The sequence below is a fragment of the Gouania willdenowi genome, chromosome 6 (assembly GCF_900634775.1).
Source record: "Gouania willdenowi chromosome 6, fGouWil2.1, whole genome shotgun sequence".
Lineage (NCBI taxonomy): Eukaryota > Metazoa > Chordata > Actinopteri > Blenniiformes > Gobiesocidae > Gouania > Gouania willdenowi.
The window spans coordinates 58,482,864-58,505,962 of record NC_041049.1 but is presented as its reverse complement, the minus strand read 5'-3'; the positions used below and the strand labels follow the sequence as shown (position 1 = coordinate 58,505,962).

General features: G+C 36.6%; 1 protein-coding gene across 2 annotated transcripts in view; it reads right to left on the bottom strand.

Annotated features, from left to right (window-relative positions):
• spire2 (spire-type actin nucleation factor 2) overlaps positions 1–23,099 on the bottom strand; it is a 34,098-nt gene that overhangs the window by 6,745 nt on the left and 4,254 nt on the right. Inside the window, exons 2-13 of one of the 2 annotated variants that reach the window (XM_028448886.1) lie at positions 20,280–20,326; positions 18,492–18,884; positions 14,709–14,789; positions 13,632–13,814; positions 13,369–13,455; positions 11,962–12,079; positions 9,160–9,326; positions 6,824–7,028; positions 1,184–1,281; positions 947–1,084; positions 805–872; positions 121–148 (exon numbers count right to left, since the gene is read on the bottom strand). In XM_028448886.1, coding sequence (XP_028304687.1) covers positions 121–148; positions 805–872; positions 947–1,084; positions 1,184–1,281; positions 6,824–7,028; positions 9,160–9,326; positions 11,962–12,079; positions 13,369–13,455; positions 13,632–13,814; positions 14,709–14,789; positions 18,492–18,884; positions 20,280–20,326 — 1,613 coding nt within the window. The remainder of the gene's footprint in view (positions 1–120; positions 149–804; positions 873–946; positions 1,085–1,183; positions 1,282–6,823; positions 7,029–9,159; positions 9,327–11,961; positions 12,080–13,368; positions 13,456–13,631; positions 13,815–14,708; positions 14,790–18,491; positions 18,885–20,279; positions 20,327–23,099) is intronic. The other variant, XM_028448887.1, reaches the window with a different exon arrangement.

Below are 23,099 nucleotides of genomic sequence, written 5' to 3'. Positions count from 1 at the left end.
AAAGATTGCACTTCCTGTAGTGTTGACCTTTGACAGCATGTGCAGACAAGTAGAATAAAAAAATAATAATAAGTTGAACAGAAAACATGATGCGCAAATGGTTGGAGTTATTTTCTTCACCTTTGCACTGCAGGAGCCACAGACTGATCTGGAAGAAATACACATAGGATCACATTCAATGTACTTTAGTTGCTCTTAAAATTCACAAAAATGAAGAACTGACATTTTTCTATTAATATGTATGTTCATTCACTTTTCCTTGTAATTTAGGGACAGATTCATTGATACAGCACACTACAGTACACTCAACTTACTTCTAACTCTAACTTAGTCACCAATCGTCCTAATACAAACATGTCTGTCTTTTTTAGAGCTTTAAACTTATGGAAGAAATTGCCTAGGGACCTGAAAGATGTGTCAACTTTACACACATTTAAAAAATATTCAAAATCATATTTTTACCAATCCTAATGTATATATCATGTATTTCTTAAATATATTTGTTGGTGTAATGAAATTGTGTCTTGATGTACCTTTTTTCGTAATGTTTCTGTATATTTTTAACCGTCTAATTTTTTCTGTTCTTATATGTGCTACAATCTTAATTTTTTTATTTTTTTTATTTATGGCACCCAGGGAGATTAGCAACCACCACGATGGACGACAAATAAACATCACAGCAGAAGTAGTCATTGATCTACATTCATTAGATGTAATTTATGCATTAAGATGCCAAAAAAAAAAAAAAAAAAAACTATAACAGCAAACTGAGAGAATACAAATGAAATGAATATGCTGTAATACCTTTTACACAGTAAGCAGGTAGAAGGCCATGAGAACAGAGGAAATTTGACTCTGCAGCAGCAGCAAACCTGAAGAGCACACTCAGAGTTATTGGCCGTGAGCCGAGCAGACAATAAGCTTAAAGATGCTTAAGTTTGGCTACCTTCCCTTTCTTCAGGTTATTGTACAGCTCTTTGCTTTGAAGAAACTTCTCCATCTCTGCTTTGACCAGCACTCGCCGCACGTTGATCACTTCGTCCACAGTGAGGGTGAGACTCTCCACGGGGTGACTGAACTCTTCCTTAACGCCAGAGGAAAGGGACGAGGAATGTTAAATAAAAACCAATAAAAACTGAATATAAATGTTGGCATTTGGGGACTCGGTGTGAATTTAACTCACCATCCACCTGTGCTCATCTTTCATCTCATCAGATGAACTGGGAGACATGTACCGGTAAGCTGGGGAGGATGGTATCCAACCATGAACTGGGAAGGAGGCTGAGAGCAAATCAAAATGAATAGAATTCACAGTTACGGCTCTAAACAGTCATTCAGTTGTAAAAGGCAACGGTAAAGGTGGATCCATCCAGAGCAGGTAACACCTATCAGGTAACACCGGCTGTTAAATAGGACTTCAGCCTTGTGCTTCTTTTTAATTAAGGAGAATGAGTCACATGTGTCAAACTCATGGCCCGGGGGTCAAATCAGGCCCTTCGGAGCATCCAAAGGGAGAAAGTAAATATGACAAAACATGAATAATTGTGTAAATGAAACTCAACACTCCTGGTGCGTATACAGTATGTTATTTTTTAGTTTTAAACTGTAGAAAAAAACTCAAAATTCTTACAAAATCCTCACATTTTCCTCAAATTATTACATAATATTTCCCTTAATTAAATAGAAATTGGTCTCAAAATCTAGGAAATTAAAAGTGAAGACCCTGTTGGGACTGATATCTGTCACTTATTGCTTGGATATTGTCGGTTTCTTACATATTATGTATTTTATATATGCGTAGAAGTGCAAACTCAGGCACAATAATGTTGAAATGACTTGTTTTCCTGCATAAAAACTATGGACCACTTGACATCAAACTGCTTCGTATTTATATACTCCTGGTGCTTGTATCGCATGATTACAGTCATTTTTAGGGTAAAACTGTTGAAAAAACTAAATTCTTACAGAATCCTTACATTTTCCTCAAATTATTACATATTTTGCTCAAACTCCATATTTTTCTTACATATTTTGTGCAAAGTGGCACACAATAATGTTGAAATTAGTTGTTTTCCCACATAAAATCTTTGGCCCACTTGACATCAAACTGCTTCGTATTTGGGCCCTTGAAATCTTTGAAAAAAATTCAACTTTGAAAAGAGAACTTTCACAAAAATTCTTGTGTAAAGGATGCCACACACCATCTACTTTGCACTTTCTGCGTATTCATGAGGAAGAAAGAGTTACAGTGTCACACAAACACTGAGTGACAATATAGTAAGGAGCAGTATGTGTGGGCTCACACTAATCAGAAAACTGGATGAATAACAGATTCTTCGTCTAACAAGCCTATGAATTACACATCAGGCCCTCCCCAGCTCTCAGCCCTGAGTTGGTCCCTGTCATGCATTATTAATCTGAGCTGATGCTGTAACTCAGATCTCAGCGAGCGGTCCTCACAGTGGCATCCGACCACACGCAGCTGAAACATGTTGCCTCTTCCTCATCCTGCAAATGGAAGGCGTCAATTTGGCTCCAATGGAAAGTAAACATCATCAGCACACACAGTGTGGAGCAGCTGCTGAATGACAGCAGGGGTCCACTGACCAAACAGAGGTCACGCAGCCCCCTGTTGGCAGGAAATGGCCCTAGATAAATGATGATAAATCCTGCACAGCAAAAAATTGTCATAGTTTTGGACTTTGAGTTGTTACAGGCCAAGGTTTGGGGAGACTTTGGGACTGGGTTCATTTTAAGTAAATAGTAAAGACATTAGTGTCTTTATTTAGAGAAATTTAATTTTTGGATTATTATGGTCTTGTTTGATCGGAATCATTATAGAATTTTATGATTTTTTTAACTGAATAATTAAAAAAAATGAAAAACAGATTTACACACTGAAACTAGAGAGGTGTTTTTCAACCTTGGGGTCGACTGAAATGTCTAGTCATAATAAAATGTAAAAAAAACATTGCATTTAAAAAATGTTTTAAATGCATTTAATTATTTATTTTTGCACAGTTAAAAAAAATAATACATAATTCAACGATTTTTATCTGTCATTATGTGCAAGAACATGTACATAACAAAACAACATCCCCAAGTTCCCAGTTAAGCCCATAAAGAATAAATAATATTAAAAAGTAATAAAATAATAGCATTAAAAAAAAGAAAAACAAATAAAAATAAAAAAAAAAACACCAGCAAAAAAAAATAGAATACATACAAAATAATACAAATATACAATGTTAAACGAAACAATAGTGACATTAACACCACAGAAATCTATATACAGTGCAGGAAGGGGCAGAAAGCTCGAAGAGCTTAAATATTTATTATTCTTTTCCAAAACTAACACACACCACATACATTGACTAACAACTGTATTCTATACTTTCAATTTCTCAAATATAAATCCAGTTCAAATAAAAAGCAGTATGAAAATATCTGAGCTGGTGCATAGCCTATGATGTTGTCACTTTGTATTTGTAACACAATAAAACAAACGTGACTAAAAAACTGATTTTAGAGAAAGTAAATTTGTGATAAAAAAAAAAATGGGGTCACGACAAGAAAAAGGTTGGGAACCACTCACTCATTCATTCATAGATGATTGAGTTCTGAGTGATGATAAAGTCATGTGACTGTGTAATGGGAACCATTAGCTCTTCTTTAGTGCTGATTGTATTTAGGCGTCATAAGGTAAAGAACGTGAACATATCTGACACACACACACAACGTTTGTCGTCATTAAATTGTGAGCGGTCCACCGATCAATGTAGCTCACGTGCTTACTATTCAAAGTGCTGAAGGATTAGAGAGTGCTGAGATGTGGATGGGTTTGTGGCGGTCTACTGGAGGACAGCGAGTGGACGTCTGGACGGTGTGTGTGTGTGTGTGTGTATATGTGTGTGTGTGTCGCACACAATTATCTCGGGAAGTGAACATCCCTCAAAGAGCCTTTCATGGCGCACACAGGCCAAAGCCATTAGCCTCCATATCTGCCTCACAAGAGTCAGTATTTCATCAGCACAATTTGATTACACTCCATCAACAGTTACTCAGCAGCTTCTCATGAACCCCATCAGACCACCAACAACAGCACATTATACCAGAGAGATGTCGTCATATCTTTACAAGCATCCCGTTACTGTTTTTAACGCCTAGTTTTCACATCTAGGTTCATTTGATTAGCCGGGCTGAACAAATCTATTAGACAATCTGAATCTGTATGTGACTAATGAGGTATTTCGAAATTCATGAATAATAATGACATTTTACCATGAAAACAGAACTGATAATGAAGAACTTCATACTTTAAGGTGCATTAACTAATAGAATCACAGATTTTTGTAACTGCTATTGCTGCTGATTCAGGGCCGCTGCTGCATAAAGGTTATATTGAGTTGCTTGCCTTAGCTAAAAATATATATATATATGTATATATATATATATATATATATATATATATATATATATCCCCTTTGAAATGAAAGCAATATATATATATATATTGCTTTCATTTCAAAGGGGATGTGTAGGTAGCAATTGTTTTTGCAAGTTAAGATAACCTTTATTATTGATAATAATAATTATTATTATTTTTATTAATAATATAATAATAATAATTATTATTATTATACGTTTGCATATCACAGCAGCGGAACAGGATGCAAACAGTAAAGGACAAGAGTTCAAATGTACAAGTAATGAAATTATTAAGACAAAAAAACATTATTAACAATAAAAACCTGACTTTTTCAAACCACAAGGTTTTTCAATCTGATAAAATGATCAAAAGAAAAGCTTTGTTTAATTTGACTCACATGTACTTCTTGTTTTTAGATGATAACATCACAAAATCTTCTGTTCCTATTGACAAACTAGAGATCAGAGCACAAACCTCCATCAAGCTCCAAATATCCTCCTCTTCGTCATATATCAGCAATCATCTGGATCAGTGATTGTGATCATGTGACCATTATCATTTACACTTCAAAGGCTTGGAAGAAATTGATGAGTAATTGAGGAACCAACCAGACATAACTGAACTAAATTTCCTAAAGATCATTTAATTAATTACAAATAAAGATATTCATTTTTTAACTTGATGATAGATAGGGTTTTTTTTTATTTTTAATAATGATCCAGAATCAGTATATTAATCTGGATCCCCTGCAAAATTTCATGGAATCTTCAATGAAGTAAATTCCAAATACTTTCAGTACTTTTGACATGATCCTGCTAACAAACGCCAGTGAAAATATTACCTTCTTGTCGGAGGTAAAAACGTGTTAGAACAGAAAATGTGAGGCTTTTGACGATTCAATGATTAACTCATTGAGGGCCATTCATGTCTATAGACGTGAATTGTGTTTTTTGGCTGGGGTTGCTAGGAGACAGTGTGACGAAATTCTCTGGTGAATATCTAACTTGTACCATGATGTAGTGACCAACTGGTGACATGTAGGTGGCAGCAGTGCACCTTTGGATGAGAGATCACCCGTTATGGGCAGAGCTCAGAGGGACAGAAAATGGCGCTACGAGAGTTGATGCTGAAGCTCACAGCAGCTCACACTTGACCAGAGCATGTGTGGAACCTCAGTGAACTATTGAGAGTGTCGCGGTGGTGAGATAAAACAATCAAAAAAATGGGGCCAGTGCTGACACTCGGCATGTCCGGGATGAGGAGGAAGTTGCGTGTGTGGAGAATGACGGGGGAGAGACTTGGAGGAAGGGCAAAATACAGTAAGAAATAGATTCCACTCTGACATAGATAGCAAAATATTAATAATGTTGCCATCAAAAGCCCGGTCTCTTTTATAGAAGGAAACCAATGTTGAAGTGTCATTAAGGCAAAAAAATTGCTCCAAAGTCACTAATAGACTTTTTCAGAAAAAGACGTTTTTCTCAGCTTTTTGTCACAAACTGGCGATTTGTGGGAAACTTGCCTCTATTCAACTGCTGATTACAGAAGAACGAAACAATCTACAAACAAAATTCTTTTTTCTGATGAAATTAGAGACAGAATTCAGATTGTCATAGTACAAAAAATTTGTCAAAATGCTCAAACGGCTGGCACTGAGGGGGTAGAAATTTTGAAAATGGCTGGCACTGAAAGAGTTAATTCTCACTGTTTCAAATTCCCTCCAGATGAGTGGATCTGATTGTGAGTCCAGTCACAGTGACTCTACTGTAGATGTATCATCATCAACAGTTTTACATCAGAACAAGATTACGGTACATAGTGGTGACGTACGTTCATTGATTATCACAACGGTCAATCTGTTATTACATTCATACAGTTGTAAACAGTTGTAATATTTTTTTCAATCCGCTCTTTTTAGAGATGATCTCATCTGTACTTGGTGTGCAGAGTGCAGTTGCATAAAAGGTACAGAAATGTAATGTTGATAGAAAGAAAACCTCTTTCTAGGGCTGCGTCTCCCTCTGTAGGGCAAAAGATAAACTGCAGCTTTTGTGAGTTATTTCTGCGTTCTGATGCCTGCAGCTGGATATGTGCACGCATTCCTACAATAGGTCTGAAACACTAAACCAGCTGATTCCAGTAATTATCTGTTATTCAGCTGAAATGAAAGCTGCACTAAATCTAAAATGAGCTGCAGTGGGGTGGAAGTAATTATTGTGGATAACAGAAACTTACTGATTTCAAAAGAACGACTGATAAATAAAACTGTGCCTCTAAAAGAGCTCAGCAGACCTATTTATAGGCCAGATCTTATAGCACTACATTTTTCAGGAAGCCTAATAATGAGCTGATATACTTAATCAAAAGAAGTAAAAAAAATCAAAAGGGTCTGACCTCTGTAATAAGGAGGTGGTCCAGCGCTGGTTAGGGTCCTGGACCGAGGCCTCTCCACTCTCAGCTGGACTGACTCTGGCATGGAGGGAAGCATCTCCCCACGGAGAAGAGCCAGGTCATGCTCTGAGAAGGACCGGTCTCTTTTAAGGGGGGTCGGGGAACTCTCGGTTCTCCTCAGCTCCCCGATGTCTGGAGACTCCTCCTCCTTTTGGGTGGGGGGTGAAGTGATGGTGCAGAGAGAAAGGGGAGAGGATGAAGTATCTCTATGTTAGACTTAATAGTTTTAGTGTTCAGGTAGTTAGTTAACATGTCATCACCAACATGTTATACAGTTTTTGTTGCAGTAACATCAGTTCCCTGTGACTCCACTGATAAATCTTCACTAAAACTTAACAAAAGGGCTTTGGCTTCAATTTAGATCCGACACTCGACCAAGACATTCATTTAAATAGTATGTTAACGAAACCTCAACCTAACATACTATTCAAAAAGAAGACAAAATGAATCTCACTGGAACTAAGACATTCACTTGCATTCAATTACATTTTTCAATTAAAATTACGTCTTCACAATTATGTTGACCAGCATTTGTTTTCAATTACAATTCAAATTTAAATGATTACGTTTCCACTGAAAGTCAATTATAATCTGAATACAAAAGTTAAATTACAATTAATCATATTTAATGAGCATGAAATATATAACCCCGTAAAAGCTTTCTGTTAGCATCTCTTATGATAACGGTACAGTTTGACCCACAACTCAAATCAGCTGTAAAATACACTTAAAATATCATCTGTCAACTAATTTGTTTGTTATCTATTGGTTGTCTTGTTAAGCTTCCTAATCAATGAAAATATTGGTATTAATATTTTTGGAATGTGGGGGTCTGAGCCTTTTTTGTTTCAGTGTACCCCTCGAAAATGGTAAAATTATCCTGAAGAGAATGACAGGTAAACTTGATATGGAACATATTATAATTATTGTTAACTACGTGTGTGTGAGCCATAGAACTGGAACATGGTTCCACAGGTTTGCGTTTAAATTGTAATTGACAGTTTTTATAGAATTTTAATGCCAATTACAAAGTCAATGATCTGAACTCAATTACAATGCAATTAAAATAACAGCAATGGATTTTTTAATTACAATTACAAATATGTCATAATTGTAATTAATTATGAATTATAACTGGCCCAAACCCTGTTGGGACATTAGTGGGAAATAAAATGTAAAAATAAATAAATAAAAAACACGTCATCACTGAAGCCATATTGTATCTATGGAACTGCATTATGGCGCGTTCACACCAAACACGTCAAAAGCAGCAGGTGTACATTCACAATACATGGTGGACACGCTTCTAAGGAGGTGCCGCAGCACGTTTTGAAGCTTTTCGCGCGGCAGATGCTTTTGACGTACGTCTGGCGCCTCCAACGCAGCCGACGCTGTTGTTGTTGAACTTTTGGGGTATATTGCGTAGTGTCGACCAATCAGGAGCGTTCCCCAAACATGACGTATTCAGAAAAATGAGAAGGAAAAAAACACTAACGGGAGGTGGAGACAGATGGACAGGAGCTCTTCTGCTGGCACAGAGCGCCTGTAGTTTTGGTCCTGGTAGGAAATGCGAGCGCCGATGCCGGTCAGCAGGTTGTCAAACTGGGCACGGGAAACATGGAAGTAGCGCTGAAAGCGACTCTCGTCCGAGCACAGCTCTGGTGAATCCAGAAACGACGCAAATAAAGCCAAGCCACTCTCTCGATAATGTAGAGCCGATGAACGGGAGTCTGAGGTGAGGTGTTCAGCAAGGAACTCCAAACTTTATTCTCCATTCACCACACTTCTCTATAGTCCTCTAACATCACACTGCACACACTGAGTCACAATACATCCGACCGGAAACACCAACTAAGTGAATTATGACCATAACTGATCGCCACAATATCATCCATTTTATGAACACCACCAGCAACAGAGAAGCCCCTCCCCTGAACGTGCTGGACGCGCGTCCCGAGCATCTTCGACGTTGGTGACAAGTGTCTGTATTCAATGAGAACAAGCGTCGTGTGTGTGGCACGATTTTGACGTCCGAAACGCGTTAGGTGTGAACGTACCATTAGGTTTTTAATCCATAAAGAAAGTACATTAAAAAACAATCCTAAAAGTGAGAACAGCAGGGAAAGTTTGTGTATGGCCTGCAGCTCAACGTCCTGTAGGGAATGTTGCAGAACAACAAGACAAAAGTCCCTTAGCTGTTGTGCCTTTGTGTAAAATACAAAGTATTCACATCACGATCAGCTCATCTGAGAAAGAAAAAAAAAAAAAAAAACCAACACCTCAGAAATGTTCATCTCCTCCATCTCAGCCAGAGTCGGGGCCTTGAGCAGGATGCGGGGGCGTGCTGGCTGTCGGGGCCCATGATCGGACACGGACAGGTCGATACAGGAGGTGGATTTGACATGACAAGGACACGTCTGAGCGAGGCAGGGAAGGGAGCCAAATGCTGAGGGAGGAGAAAACAAAAAAAGACTCCATCAACAACCCCAGGGTGTAAACTTGTCAAGGAAACAGTCAGAGCAACCAATTACATGATAAATACCAGTCTGAGATTATTTATGTCTTAATCACTTCTATTAACAAAAATCCATTTAGTTTGCATAATTGTTTCATTGATCTCACATGAGTCCGCGCATATTATTCGGTTTGAATGTTTAGGCTCAGGAACAAATGGGTCTGAAAATGCATGGATGGATGGATGGATGGATGTTTAGGCTTCTCTTTAATAATATAACAATAGGCATATTCAAATCTGTGCATTAGTTTATATGTTTACACCGTGGCTGGTTTAGATGGAAAAATATTCAGCAATATTAAAGAGTGCAAGACATAACTGAGTCTGACACCTCAGATCCATGTAAAATTCAATCTGCTGTCAAATACATAATGTAATGATATCTAAGTTAATTTGTGGTGTTGCTGCTCTGTTGGAAGACATGGACCAGGTCAGGGTTGTGGTCAATTATAATCACGTAATTGATCATTTGTTACAATTACAACATAATTATAATTGCAGTTGTAATTGAAAAGATCTGTTGTAAATGAGTTCAGATAATTGACTTTGTAATTGACATGGATATTCTATTAAAACTGTCAATTACAATTTGAATAAACGCAAAACTGGGGAACCATGTTACAGTTCTATGTCTCACACATATGTAATTATTAAAATATGTTTCATATCAAGTTTACCTGTCAGTTTGCTTGAGGATCATTTTACCTTTTTTTGTATAGATTGAAATCTACGGGTATACTGACACAAAAAAGCTCTGAAGCCCACACTAAAAATATTAATACCAATATTTTCATGGATTAGGAAACTTAACAAGGAAACCAAGAAATGAAAAACAAATTGGATGATATATAATATTTTTTAGTGTGTTTTACAGCTGATTTAAGACATGGGTCAAAACCGACCCGTTATCATCAGAGATGCTAACAGGAAGCTAACACAAGAAGAAGGTTAAGTTTTATGAGGTTATTTATTAAAGCCTCAGTAATTGTGATTAATTGAATTTGAACTTTTGTCATTGAGAACGTGATTGAAATTGATTTTCAGGGGAAAAACAAATCATTTGAAATGGAAAAAAAGGCAGTCAATTTAATCAAAACTTAGCTGTAATTGTTTTGTTTTTTTTCTGTAATTGAACATGGATAATTGAAGATGTAATTGTAAATGAAAAATGTTATTGACCCCAACCCTGGAAGTGATATGTTTATTAAATATATTATGGGTTCACTCAATGTTCAAAGATAGAGTAATTAAATACTCATTATTCCGTAGGTAGCAGTAGTGGGTGGTATACAAATTAATTTGGAATAGTTTGTGAGGAGACTGTGTTGTAGTTGCATTAAGTGAGGAAGCATGCGAGAGCACAACTTGTGTGAAGTGTGTGGAATGCAGACATTTCAAGTATCTCCCAAGTTGCAGCTGCAAGAATCTCCTGCATATTAATATTATCTCCCTGAAGTCCTCAAATCATGATTAATCTCTTGGAAGTGAGTGAGAGACGTGCAATGTTAGTCAATTTGAGTCCTCCTGTGACTCTTTACCACACAGAGCAACACTCTTTCCAGTGTTAGTGGAGACCTTGGCAGATTAAAACATGGATATTGGTTTTTTTTTAATGAGCATTGTGGTGTGAATATTAATGCATCTGTACAATTCACTACTTATGCCAATTTAATGCAGTAATTATTCTGTAAATCATTTGAAAATGTGGTTAACACTCAGTCGTGCTTGGAAAAGAAACAAACAAAGAAACAAAAAAAACAAAAACAAACAAAAAAAAATATATATATATATCGAACTGTGAAATTGTAATAATTTAAAAAAATACAGTGACATACATACATTTTGGTCATACCGCCCAGCACTACAATAAGGTAATTATGTGATGTAAACAGTTTAATGTTGTAGTGCTAGACTTTTAAGGAGACTGTAAGTATTTTAAAAAAAAGCCTTAAGCTTTAAAAAAAAAAAGTCTTGCTGTAGTCTGCTGCCTACTGAGAAAACCACTGATAATCAGCACACCTAATGATCTTTCACCGCTGGCTGGTTTGCCACGACACAGCGTCTGTAAATCAGCACCGCTTCCATTTTCCTACCCCGATTCCCTCTTCCCTGTTCCATTCCCCCTCACCTAGGTGTAACACTGCCCTCTCTTTTTATATCCTCCCTTTAATGAAGTGTTTCTCACCCTTCCTTAGGAAGGGCTGGTGATGGCCACAATTATGCAATAAAATAAATACATTTATTTATGGCAATAACAAAATATGCATTGCTGTCAAAAAAGATTGCACTGTAGTGTTGACCTTCGACAGCATGTGCAGGGAAAGTAAAAAATCAGCAAATTAGGCACAGGAAGAAATGAATAAACACAGTTACACTTAAATAGAGACTCAACCTCTACAGGCAGCATGCATAGTGCACAGATTGAACACTGTGTTTTTCACACCTACTGTACACGGATAAGCATTGATCACCAGCGAGAGTGATCAATGGAGCAGCTACGTATGTATAAGTAAAGTGAAAGCTGAGAGCAGAGAAATGAATGTGATTAAATATTGTTTGTTCTTACGTCGGGAACTGGGTATGACCACAGGCTTGAGTTTTCGCTCTTGTTTGATCTCAGCGAGAACTTGATCATGGAGGGACTGCTGCTGTGGGGGAGGAGGGGGGAGGCTACGCTCTGAAACCTGGGGAAGTAAATAACAACAACCACACAAATCGGTGTCAGTGTTCACTTTAAAAACTCCATTTTCGGTTAGCTCTTCAACAGCTGACAGACTTTGACAAGCAGCATCGATAGAAAACAAGGTTCATTTTCTGATAATAGAAACTGAGGTAAGTTTTTTTTTTTTTTTTTTTTTAAATCCAAGTTCTGAAATATAAATGAAATTGTTCTTGCACGTGTCTCTAAAATTCACCATAGTGAAGGATGTGTGTGCGTGACAGTGATCATGTTTGTTTGCCCCACGACAAACTAGCGAGTCCAGGGTTGGGGTCAATTATAATTGTAATCGCATAATTGATAATTAATGACAATTGTGGCATATTTCTAATTCTAATTGTAATTTTACAAATCTGTTGCTGTCGTAATTGTAATTAAATTGCAAATGAGTTCAAGATAATTGATTTTGTAATTGTAATTGCAATGAAAATTCTATAAAAATTGTCAATTATAATTTAACGCAAAACTGTTGAACCATGTTACATTTCTATGTACAGTTCTACATATATGTAGTTAATAATTATTAAAATATGTTTCATATCAAGCTTTTCCACGTTTTACCATTTCAAAAAATATAAATCTAGGGGTATACTGACACAAAAAAGGCTCAGAACGCCCACACCAAAAATATTAAAACCTATATTTTCATTGATTATGAAGCCTAAAAAGGTAACCAATAGATAGGAAAGAAATTAGATGATGGATATTTGTTTTTAGTGGATTTTACAGTGGATTTTGAACCCGTTATCATAAGAGATGCTAACAGAAAAGCTAACACAAGAGGTAGGTTAACTTTTATTAGGTTATTTATTTCAAGCTCAGCAATTGTAATTGAACTTTAGCAATTGAGAACGTAATTGTAATTGACTTTCTGAGGATAAAAAAATAATTGGAATTGAAATGTAATTGGAGAAAATTAAAGTAACTAATTGTAATTGAACATGAGTAATTAAAAATGTAATTCAAACCCTGCTCGTGACCATTCCAGGGTGTCAAAACTAAAAAAAAAGATGAGCAGGTACAGATTGAACGAATTCACATGAGTTGTTCAGAAACCCAAAGCCCAGCTTTATCTACCGCATGCACAGGGTCTCTAAAGCTGGAGCTCAGGCTTACTTTGCAGGATATGTTGATCCAACATCTTGTAATGAGCCTGAGAATTATTCACGTGTTTATGTTTAATGTAAATCATAAAAGCAATTTATATTAAGAACAAGTTGGTGTTGGATATTCAAAAAGAATGAAGCTTCTCACAGGTTTAAGTGGAGGTCTTGATCTGATGAAATCCAGGATCAGTTCATGGGCATTTCTCTTGACCCTTGTAGGAATGTCTCCATCCACCTGTGTACAAACAGGAACCAAACACACAGTGTGCCTCATTTGCAGACAAGTCTACCTTTGGAGTAAATAAACCGATTTTTTAAGAGATAACAGAACTTTCAGTGCTTCAAACAGTAACTGTTGTGGGTGCTTAAAAATCTCTCATTTCAAAGGACACACACTGGGCTAGTGAATACCATAGTGTCGACTCCCACCATGACTTTGCGGAGCTGGAAGTTGCGAGCTCGTATATCCTGCATCAGCATCTCAAAGGGCGTCAGGCTGAACTCGGTTGGCAGCGAGTTGAACGACTGCTCCTGGACCTTCTTCAGCTTCACGCCCTGCCTGAGGTCCTTCATCAACTGCACCCACAGTCGAGCCTGTAACGTGTATATGTGAATACATGTGTGATCATCACTAGGCATTAGAGTGGTTCTCAACCTTTTCAGCCCGCGACCCCCAAAATGAAGGTGCCAGTCTAGACCGGGGACCTCCACTGTACACAGACATGAACATTGAAGAACAGGTGGTGAAATAGGATTTTAAAAAACACAGAAATTAGTTCAAAGTTGTAAATTATAGTGAAAAAAAATTAAAGTAAGAAAAAAGAGTAAAAAAAAAAAAAAAAAAAAGAATAAATAAATACAATTTTGAATAAATAAATAAAATTAAAAAAAAACAATTTTGATGTAAAAAAAATTAAATACAATAATAATAAGAAAAAAATGTAATAAAAAGTAAATTAGAGTGGCCAAGAAAAATGATAAAAAAGGTTCAAAGTGTCAATATTGGAACAATTAGTTTAAACTGGCACATGATGAGCATGACAAATGATGAATGTGGTTAAATGGGCAAAAACTAAGCATGAAATATGGTGAAGAGAGGTTAAAAGTGAAAATAACGGGTCAACATATGTGACATTAGGTGGGAAAAGTGGTGGAAAGGGTTTATAAGTGCAGAAAATGTCTTGAAAGTGGAAAAAATTTCAGAAAAGGCATTGAAATAGCAAAATGGGAGTAATGTAGCAAAAATATAGCAAGAAACAGTGATGAAAAGTTTAGTGTAGTTGCAGAAAAAAAGTAAAAAAAATAAGCAACAATAAGCTCAAATTGTTCAGAAAATGTTCTTAGCTTCTTAAAGGCATCTGACGACCCCCTCCCAGTGTCTCGTGGCCCAAAATGGGGTCCTGACCCCAAGGTTGAGAACCCCTGCATTACAGTACACTATAGTCCTGTTCTCCAGGCTTCACAGAGGAGCCACCCGTCTCATCTCACCCAGTCTCTGTGCTTCAGGGCGTCCAGCTCTGCAGTGGATCTGTCCTCCAGAGTTTCCTCTGAAGAAATCTTCTTCAGCATCTGAGCAACAAACAGAAATTCACTCCGTTATATTTATAACCTTATTTAGCACTTTGAATGGCAAACTAAATTCATATTCCCCAATTATTAAACACAGTATATTACCAATGACAATGCGCTTAACTTTCCTATTATCCTTGGGGTCAATTTCACCACATTTAGTGTTTATCATTCAAAAAATAATAATTGACTTTGGGTTTTTTTGCTTCGTATTTCATGACTTTTCCTAATTTGATGGGTAGAATTATAAAATTATCAAGATGATTATTTTTTCAATGTGCTGAACACATATTGTTAATTGATGTTCCTCTGGGGTCAATTTGAACCCAAGGTGTTTGAGCTGTGTAAAACGTGTCTGTCAGCTCTTTCACAGTGAAAGTAACAGACAGAGGACTATATTATCAATAACCTCAAATATGTTACAAAAAGAAGATAAAAATAAGTAAATACTGTATATATGTTTAAGAGAGGAAAAGGGGGGGGGGTCACCAACATCAATCAATATGGTACATTATGTGAGAGTCATGAATGGTTACCCCAAATTAGAAGAGATTTGGATGAAAATTTTTTAAGATATACCAACGCCAAAACTGAAAGTTTGACCTGATGGTGGCGCTGCAGGAAAGGTTTATACAGTATAGGGGTTCACACCAGGGTTATGACATAATGATAACTGTAAATGAAAAAAATCTAGTGCCATTGTCATCGTAATTGAACTGTAATTGAGTTGAGGTAATGGACTTTGTAATTGGCAATAACATTCTATGAAAACTGGTATTTAAAATTTAATTAAATGCAAATCTGGTGAACTGTGTTACAGTAAGATGGATAATTTTACCATTTTTGACAGAAAAAAGGCTCAGACGCTCACGCCAAAAATGTTGATACCAATATTTTCATGGATAAGGAAGCTTCACACGGTAACCAAGAGATGAGAAACAAATTAGATGATGGATAATATTTTTTAATGTATTTTAAAGCTGATTTAAGATAAGGAATAAACTGACCCTTTAGCATAAGAGATGCTAACAGAAAGCTAACACAATAGTAGGGATGTCCCGATACAAATTTTTCATTTTCGATACCGATATTGCAGCCGATGACGATATTGATCCGATGCGATATCAGCATGAATGATACATACATTTTTTATTTTTTATAAAATAATAATAATTACATATTTTGTAGTGTGGAATGGCATCATCAAGTGATGTTACTCAAACAGAGAACAATAGTCAGCAACAGTAGTTATGAGAAAAACTGACCCATTTATTATTAACTAATTAGTTACATACATTGTAACCTTCAACATAATATCTACAGCATTTTTCTAGTGTTAAGTGCAGACGTGCAACTGGCGGCCCTCAAAGTAAACACACAAAATGACAGTAAAATAGACAAAAAAAACAGACTACAATAATCAAGATTATAGTCTTGATGACTACAACATTTGCCAGAAATCTATAAAACAACAACATAAACACAAAAAATAAAAACCATTAACAAAATGTTTTGTTGGACAGGCAATTTTTGTTAAATTTACATTTTCCCATGTTGTTTATCTATCTATAAAGAAATCTCTGTCTGTGTGTGTGTGTGTGGCTGAAATATCTCTGTGGTTCAGGGTCAGACAGAGCTGAGACTTTCAAAATGGCTGCTGCTTGGTTCAAAGGTGTGCAAGGTCATATTTGTTTGGACTGCAATGACACCGTTAATGAATTATTTCATAAAATTGTCCACCGGGAGCGGAAAATTTTAATAAATGTTACAACTGATGACATCATCACTGTGGATTGAGCCTTTGCTGGCTTTGATCAAGCGAAACAGTTGGCCGGGTTAGATGCAGCCTGTGGGTGCACCAGAGTGTGTGTGTGTGTTTAATTCAGAATTAAATTTTCATTAGGAATTAAGTGTTTATAAGGTCAGTTTATAGAGGATTTAACTTTTATTCTGAATTAAAGATGAATTAAAGCTCCCATGTAAACCACCCATGAAAAAGTTACTTAACCTCCCACTTTTCTAGCAAGACATACAGTACTTCCTACGGGCACTGCACTAGTACATATATATATATATATATAAAAAAAAAAAAGATGTTACAATTTATTTTAAAACGTGAGACTAATTACAATCATAAAATCCTACTTATTATGTGTTAATATTTTAAAATTGTGAAACATTGATTTAAGACATTTTATTGACAATTAAGGCCTTATTTTTAGACTCATGAATAGAATGCCAGAACCCTGGTAAAGAAAAATGTATTGCTTTTTTAAATTTTGCTTATGTTGTCCAAAAAAGAGGTCAATCATCCACTTGTGCCACATTAGAAGCTGAGACAAAAAGAAAACAAATGATATTAATCCCTAAACTAAAGCCACTGTCACTGAATTCTTGTAGTTTCCTAGCAACAACTTTAATGACTTAAACCACGGCACGTAACACCATCTGCTGAACAACACATTGTCTGCTGTGTAAATGTAGCTGTTAAAAGGTTTTACAGCACAGTATCTCTGTTCTTTATGCATGAGCAGCTAAAAAATGTGTAACCACAACAGCAGCAGCAGCAGGCAGCATAACAAAAGGCACGGATTGGATGCCGAGTCTGGGGGCAACCGTGGCAGTATCATTCATCAGGCTGCTCTACGGCCCGGGTTTGAAAGCAAATCATAATCCGTGAGCATACAGCGATATACAACAAGTGGTGAGGCAGCAGCAGTGAGACACCACTGGGGTAAATAAATAAACTGCAGGTCACTTCTTACACTTTCTGCTTTTGTCTTTAGAGATGACAGTCTTTTCTTGTTCTTTTACAATGTTTACAAGAAAGATGGAGAAACCCTCAGCTTTAAACTCCAACTCATTGACCTACTAGCATAGCAAACATGGTTTTATGTCCATATTTAGATAATTAGTTCTCAAATTTAGTCACAGACTGGTTTTAACTAAAAGACATATTTGAAACTTCAAAAGCAAAGTCATCCAGATTTTAATTTAATAAATCTGATATTATTAACAATATTAAACGCATTTTTTTTGTTCTTTTTTATAATATTGTATGATATCGATCTTGTAAAACCAAAGGTATGGTGTCATGAACTCTGTGTATTGCCCCGCCCTTTTTATTAGTCACAAACAAACTGTCTGCTAGTTAGGTTTCTGGTGTTTAGATCCTTTCCTCAAAAACCCTGACAGGTAAATGAATCCATCACAAACGACATTTTAAAATAAAGATTTGTAAAAAGAAAAAAAAAAAGAAATGAAAAATACAGCTATTTCTAAAATGTTTTGCCAAAAAAGAAAATATCAATATTGGTCAGGAAACACAAACTGATTAGTAAATGAACCTTGTTTGAAATACTGTACACCAAAGAAAATACTGTTTCTGTCATCCATTTTATGTTTAAATCTCATCAGTCTGAATATCAGTCCCTAATGTTTTCCTTTTTTTTAAAAAAAAAAAAAAAAAAAGCTAAAACAAGCAATGGAGCATTCAGTTAAAAAAGTATGAATATACTTTTTGGTTTCATTGTGATAGAATGAGAGGAAATGAACTGCAAGAATAACGAAATCTCGTGATCAGGACAACCCAGGAAAAAGCTTCATATATTCATGCAACAACCTTGTTTAGCTTTGCTAAAAATGTCTCTCCAGAACTGTTTGGAAATAAACCCAAAAAAGTAATCAGACTACTTCTCCTACCTCTTTTGCATCCCTGATCTTAATGAGGAAGGTCTGCAGCTCCAGAGTCTCCACAAACAGAGCCCGACACACGGCCTGGTAGTGGTCTGCTGCCAAACTGGGGTTGGCCAGTCGAGCGGCGCACATGGCAATTACTTGGCGGAACGAGCACACCGCCCTGATCACTCCCGTTTCTTCCTCGTCTTCTTCTTCGTACTCTTCCTCTTCCTCCTGTCCACTGTAGCCCTCGTCCTTTGTTCCGTTACCAGCAAAGCTATTGGCCTCCCCACCATGGTCACCGTTGGCCATGCGCTCGATGAGGCGTTCCAGCTGTGGGCTGAGCTCTCGCTCCTCGCTGTCGTCAAGCCCCCAGTCCAGAGCTTGATAGATGGTGACACCAAGGGACTGCACCAACTGAGGAAGATTCATACAGTCGTTTAATTAACCTTCAAGTGGAATTCTTACAGAAATTCTTGAGTCACGGGGGTCACGATCCAAAACAAGTTGGGAACCATTGCACTAAACACTTTCTTTCCACTTATTTACTAAATATATTATTTAAAAATGTGTGTTAGCACTCATTCATTCCAACATTATGCTCTATAGTTGTATTTAAATAGTTTTCTAAGCAAAATGTTGTAGTCAGACAAAGGGGGTACTTGGATTCAGAAATAAGAGAAAGGGGGCACTTAAGCCAAAAAAGTTTGAGAACCACTGCGATACAATATACCCAATAAAAGTACAATATATATAAAAACATGATCATACATCACAAATTAGTGCAGTACCCAATATAATATAACAATAGGGCAGGGCAATATATTGTGATTTAAGATATATCAAGTTTTCTTTTTTGGCGATATAAAAAATGACAATATCACCTCTATCGATGTATATATTATTTAAAGTTTATTATGTATTAAAATACTTGTTTTAGGAGTCACTGCTTTTGCTACTTCTCAGAACAGCATTAAAAGCCCAGTTTGATCACTTGCTAAGTGCGTCCTAACCCAGACCTTCCCCTAAAAAAGCCACACCACAGAACTCACTCACACATGCTGTCCCCTATAGAAGAAAATGCCAAAAGTGACACATATTAAGCAGCTGTTTATTAATAAATGGGCCTGTGTGGTATTTTGCATCAGCAGATTTAACCAGAATTGTCTTTCTGGTGAAACTTTATTTGAAATCAAAATATCGAGATTTATATTTTATATCACCATTTTGAGAGAAAATATCAAGATACAGCTCTAATACCCAACAATAACTACTATATTTTGATGGCAAGTACTATTTATTGGGTATATTATATCAGGTAAAAATAACCAATTGTTAGTGATGATGTTACTAATTTCAGTTATGGGACTCTCCCCTGGTTGGTTCTGTTCAGAATGCCCTAAGCATGCCAGATACAGATAGCATCACACCAAGGTCTCAGCCTGAGGAAGCTCGGCCATGTTTTGACTACCGCTATCAGAGACATTAATAACCCTGAGAGCACGGAACAGCAGCAGATTCACCGAGGCACACCCGCTGAAAGCTAAGCTGGTTAACCTCTGAATCCCAAACCGGTCTGTTCGCCCCAAACACTTTGACATAATAAACCCTGTGTCCGCATCTGACCAGCAACCCTAAAGCTTGACTCCATCTCATTCATCAAAACCGCCACAACACCTTTAAAGATGATGCTGAAGCTACTCAGATGACCCATGACACTCAGACTAACACAAAACAATGAAAATCACCAGACGATAGTGTTCTTGGGTTAAACAGGTGAAAGAAACAATTAAATGCATGATATCATCTCACCTGGCGCTCTGCAGCTGGAGAAACAGGGGGCTCATCCTCAAAGTCATCTGAAAAAAAACACACGTCAAACATTGCATGAAGAAACCACCAATAAATGATTACAACCATTTCATTCATCCTGACAATTTATCATAACAAATTGCAATTTCACTTGTCCTTTAAATTGGTGTATTTATTTATTTTATTTTTCCTCTGCACACGCTAAGGTCACCACTACAAGAAGGGCAATGCATGTTTTGTTATTGCAATTAAATCAATGTTTTTATTTTATTGCATAATTGTGGCCATCACCAGCCGTCCCAAAGGAAGAGTAAGAAACAATTTATTAAAGGGAGGATTAAAAAGAGAGGGCAGTGTTACAACTAGGTGAGGGGGAAGGGAACAGGGAAGTTGACTGTTTTAACGTGAGCGTGAAATGTGATGTTATAGTTGTGCTTATTGTGTTGTGTAATCAGTTCAGCCAGAAATTATTGATGATAATTGGTGTATTTATTAAAAATCATAAAGATGTTAGAGACTGTAATCTCCTATACATCTCCAACAATTTCCATTGAATTAAAAGATTAAAACACTGTCAATTATTCATTTTTTGGTCATTTGTTTATTCACACTACAGGTCCTTTAGCATTGGCTTTGGTCATTGTGTTGCAGTCAGATTCAAGCATAAAAACAAGTGCTCACGCCCGTCTCAGATGTCAGTAATGACACCCGAGAGGCCTGAAACTCCTCAATCAGCAGCTCTCACTGCGGCGAAACAGGAGACAGGACAGACCGGAGGATACAGGGAGGGAAAGATCAATACTAAAAATGAGCCAAATGTAAAAACACATTCATAAAAATTTCTTGCTCATTATTGAGCACCAGCTTAAACATACAGTTACCTGTGTTTTGTTCAGTCTTTCACTGTTTCTTTACAACATGTACATTTTGGTTTTTGTTTAAGATATTGTGCGTTTCTACCCAGGTTTGACTTGTAGCCTTGGCACATATACTTTTTAATTATGTACATGCAGCTCAACCCTTCTACTCTTTTCATTCATCCACAATATATAGTAAGATTAAACAAGTTTTGAACCTCCTCACTTCCATCAAACCTTGGCATTGTCAATCAAACCATTAGGGCCAGTTGCATAGCTTCTCTCAACTGAAATATAAGCTACCTGAATTTCCAAAATAAAACAACAACAACATCCACTGGTGAAAATATCACCTCGTTGGCTGAGATATTGAAGAAACTTTAAAGGTTTAGTCTGGATGCTAGGAAATGCTGAGACTACTGTAGTTATTACCTGATGCTCAAAATATCCACAAATTGCATGTTTGTTTTGGAATATTTAAATGAATAAACAAGAAGAAAAAAAATCACTGAAAAGAAAACAGAAATGTTTCCCACTCTAGCACCACTACTTCTTCACCATTTCTTTTATTGTTTTATTATGGGTTTAAAATAAATCTACATTGTATTCTGTACTTCATTTCTCCCATTCCTGTAGTACAATCTCACACCATGCTGACAAGGAAAAGGTCAGTCTGATGTCAACAACAAAAAAAGGGGCTAAGACAAACAAAGCACTGCTGTGTTCGCCTCCGTTTTCATCCCTGACACAAGAAACTCTCCATTATGATGCCCTTCTTCCCTTGGGGGCAAGGTGATAACGTGAAGCCCCGTAAACCTGTCCGACGAGTTCCCATAATGCTTTGCTATGGTTACAGACTGTAACCAATATCCACAGTTTACTGCAACATTGACCCAAACACACAAATGTTGGCAGGGATTTACCTAAAAACAAAAAGAGAGGTAAACATACAGAGGATTTAAAAGCTGAGCCCTTGAATTTAATTAAAAAAGGGTAAAATATTCGTCACATGACACAGATTTGCCACCAAAGCTGCTGCATTCATCATGTCAAGAGTGACTCTCATCCAGATGGCAGTTTGCTCATTCAGCAGCAGTATAACATTTTAACGTTCCATCAGGCTGCAGAAACGCAGTAAATCACTGTGTGTAACGGCTGTACTGGGATAGACTGGTGCTGTTTCACATGATCTATGAGTCATCAAAACCAAACTCTATAGTGTTTAACGACAGGTTCTTTGGACAAGGTGACGGGAAATGTAGAGAAACCAGGCTCCGGTTACATCAATTACTTTTTCATATGGATGCATGTTTAGCTGTAATGTGTTTTTGTTTAGGTTTTTTTTTTTGCATTTTTATGTGAGAACAAATAATTAATCTCTATGTCAATTGCAGCTAAATATCAGGTACAATGGGGGGGGGTTTTTCCAGAGAGGAAAATCAAATTACTGAGCTTTTATTTTGAAAGGGATTTGTGGAGGGCTTAGCTGGTATTAAACCTCTATACTAGAATCATTTTTCGACTAGTATCAGGTTATATTTGAAATGGCGTTTACTTATTACCTTCCAAAACGGTTTTTAAAAGTATATTGGTCGTCATGTTTGTATGATTGTGTACATGATAGTTTCCTCAATTTTTGACGAATCCACTTCAATTTTTTTCTGTTAATGGGTTTTTGGCCACAGATGAGACCATTCAATTTTGGTGAAAGTAGGTTCAAGATCAAGGTCACAAAAATATCAAAAATCACAAAATTCCATATCTATAGCATAGGGCAAATTTTCTAAAACTCATATCTCTGTCAGATCGTCATCGATTCGTTCAAGATTTTGCAGGATGATGTAAGCCTATGACATGCAACATCTGATCTGGATCCGATCCAGATTGCCGACTCAGCATTTCTTGGAAATTAACATTGACAACAATTAACAAAGCCCATTTACCACTTTCAAAAATTCTTATA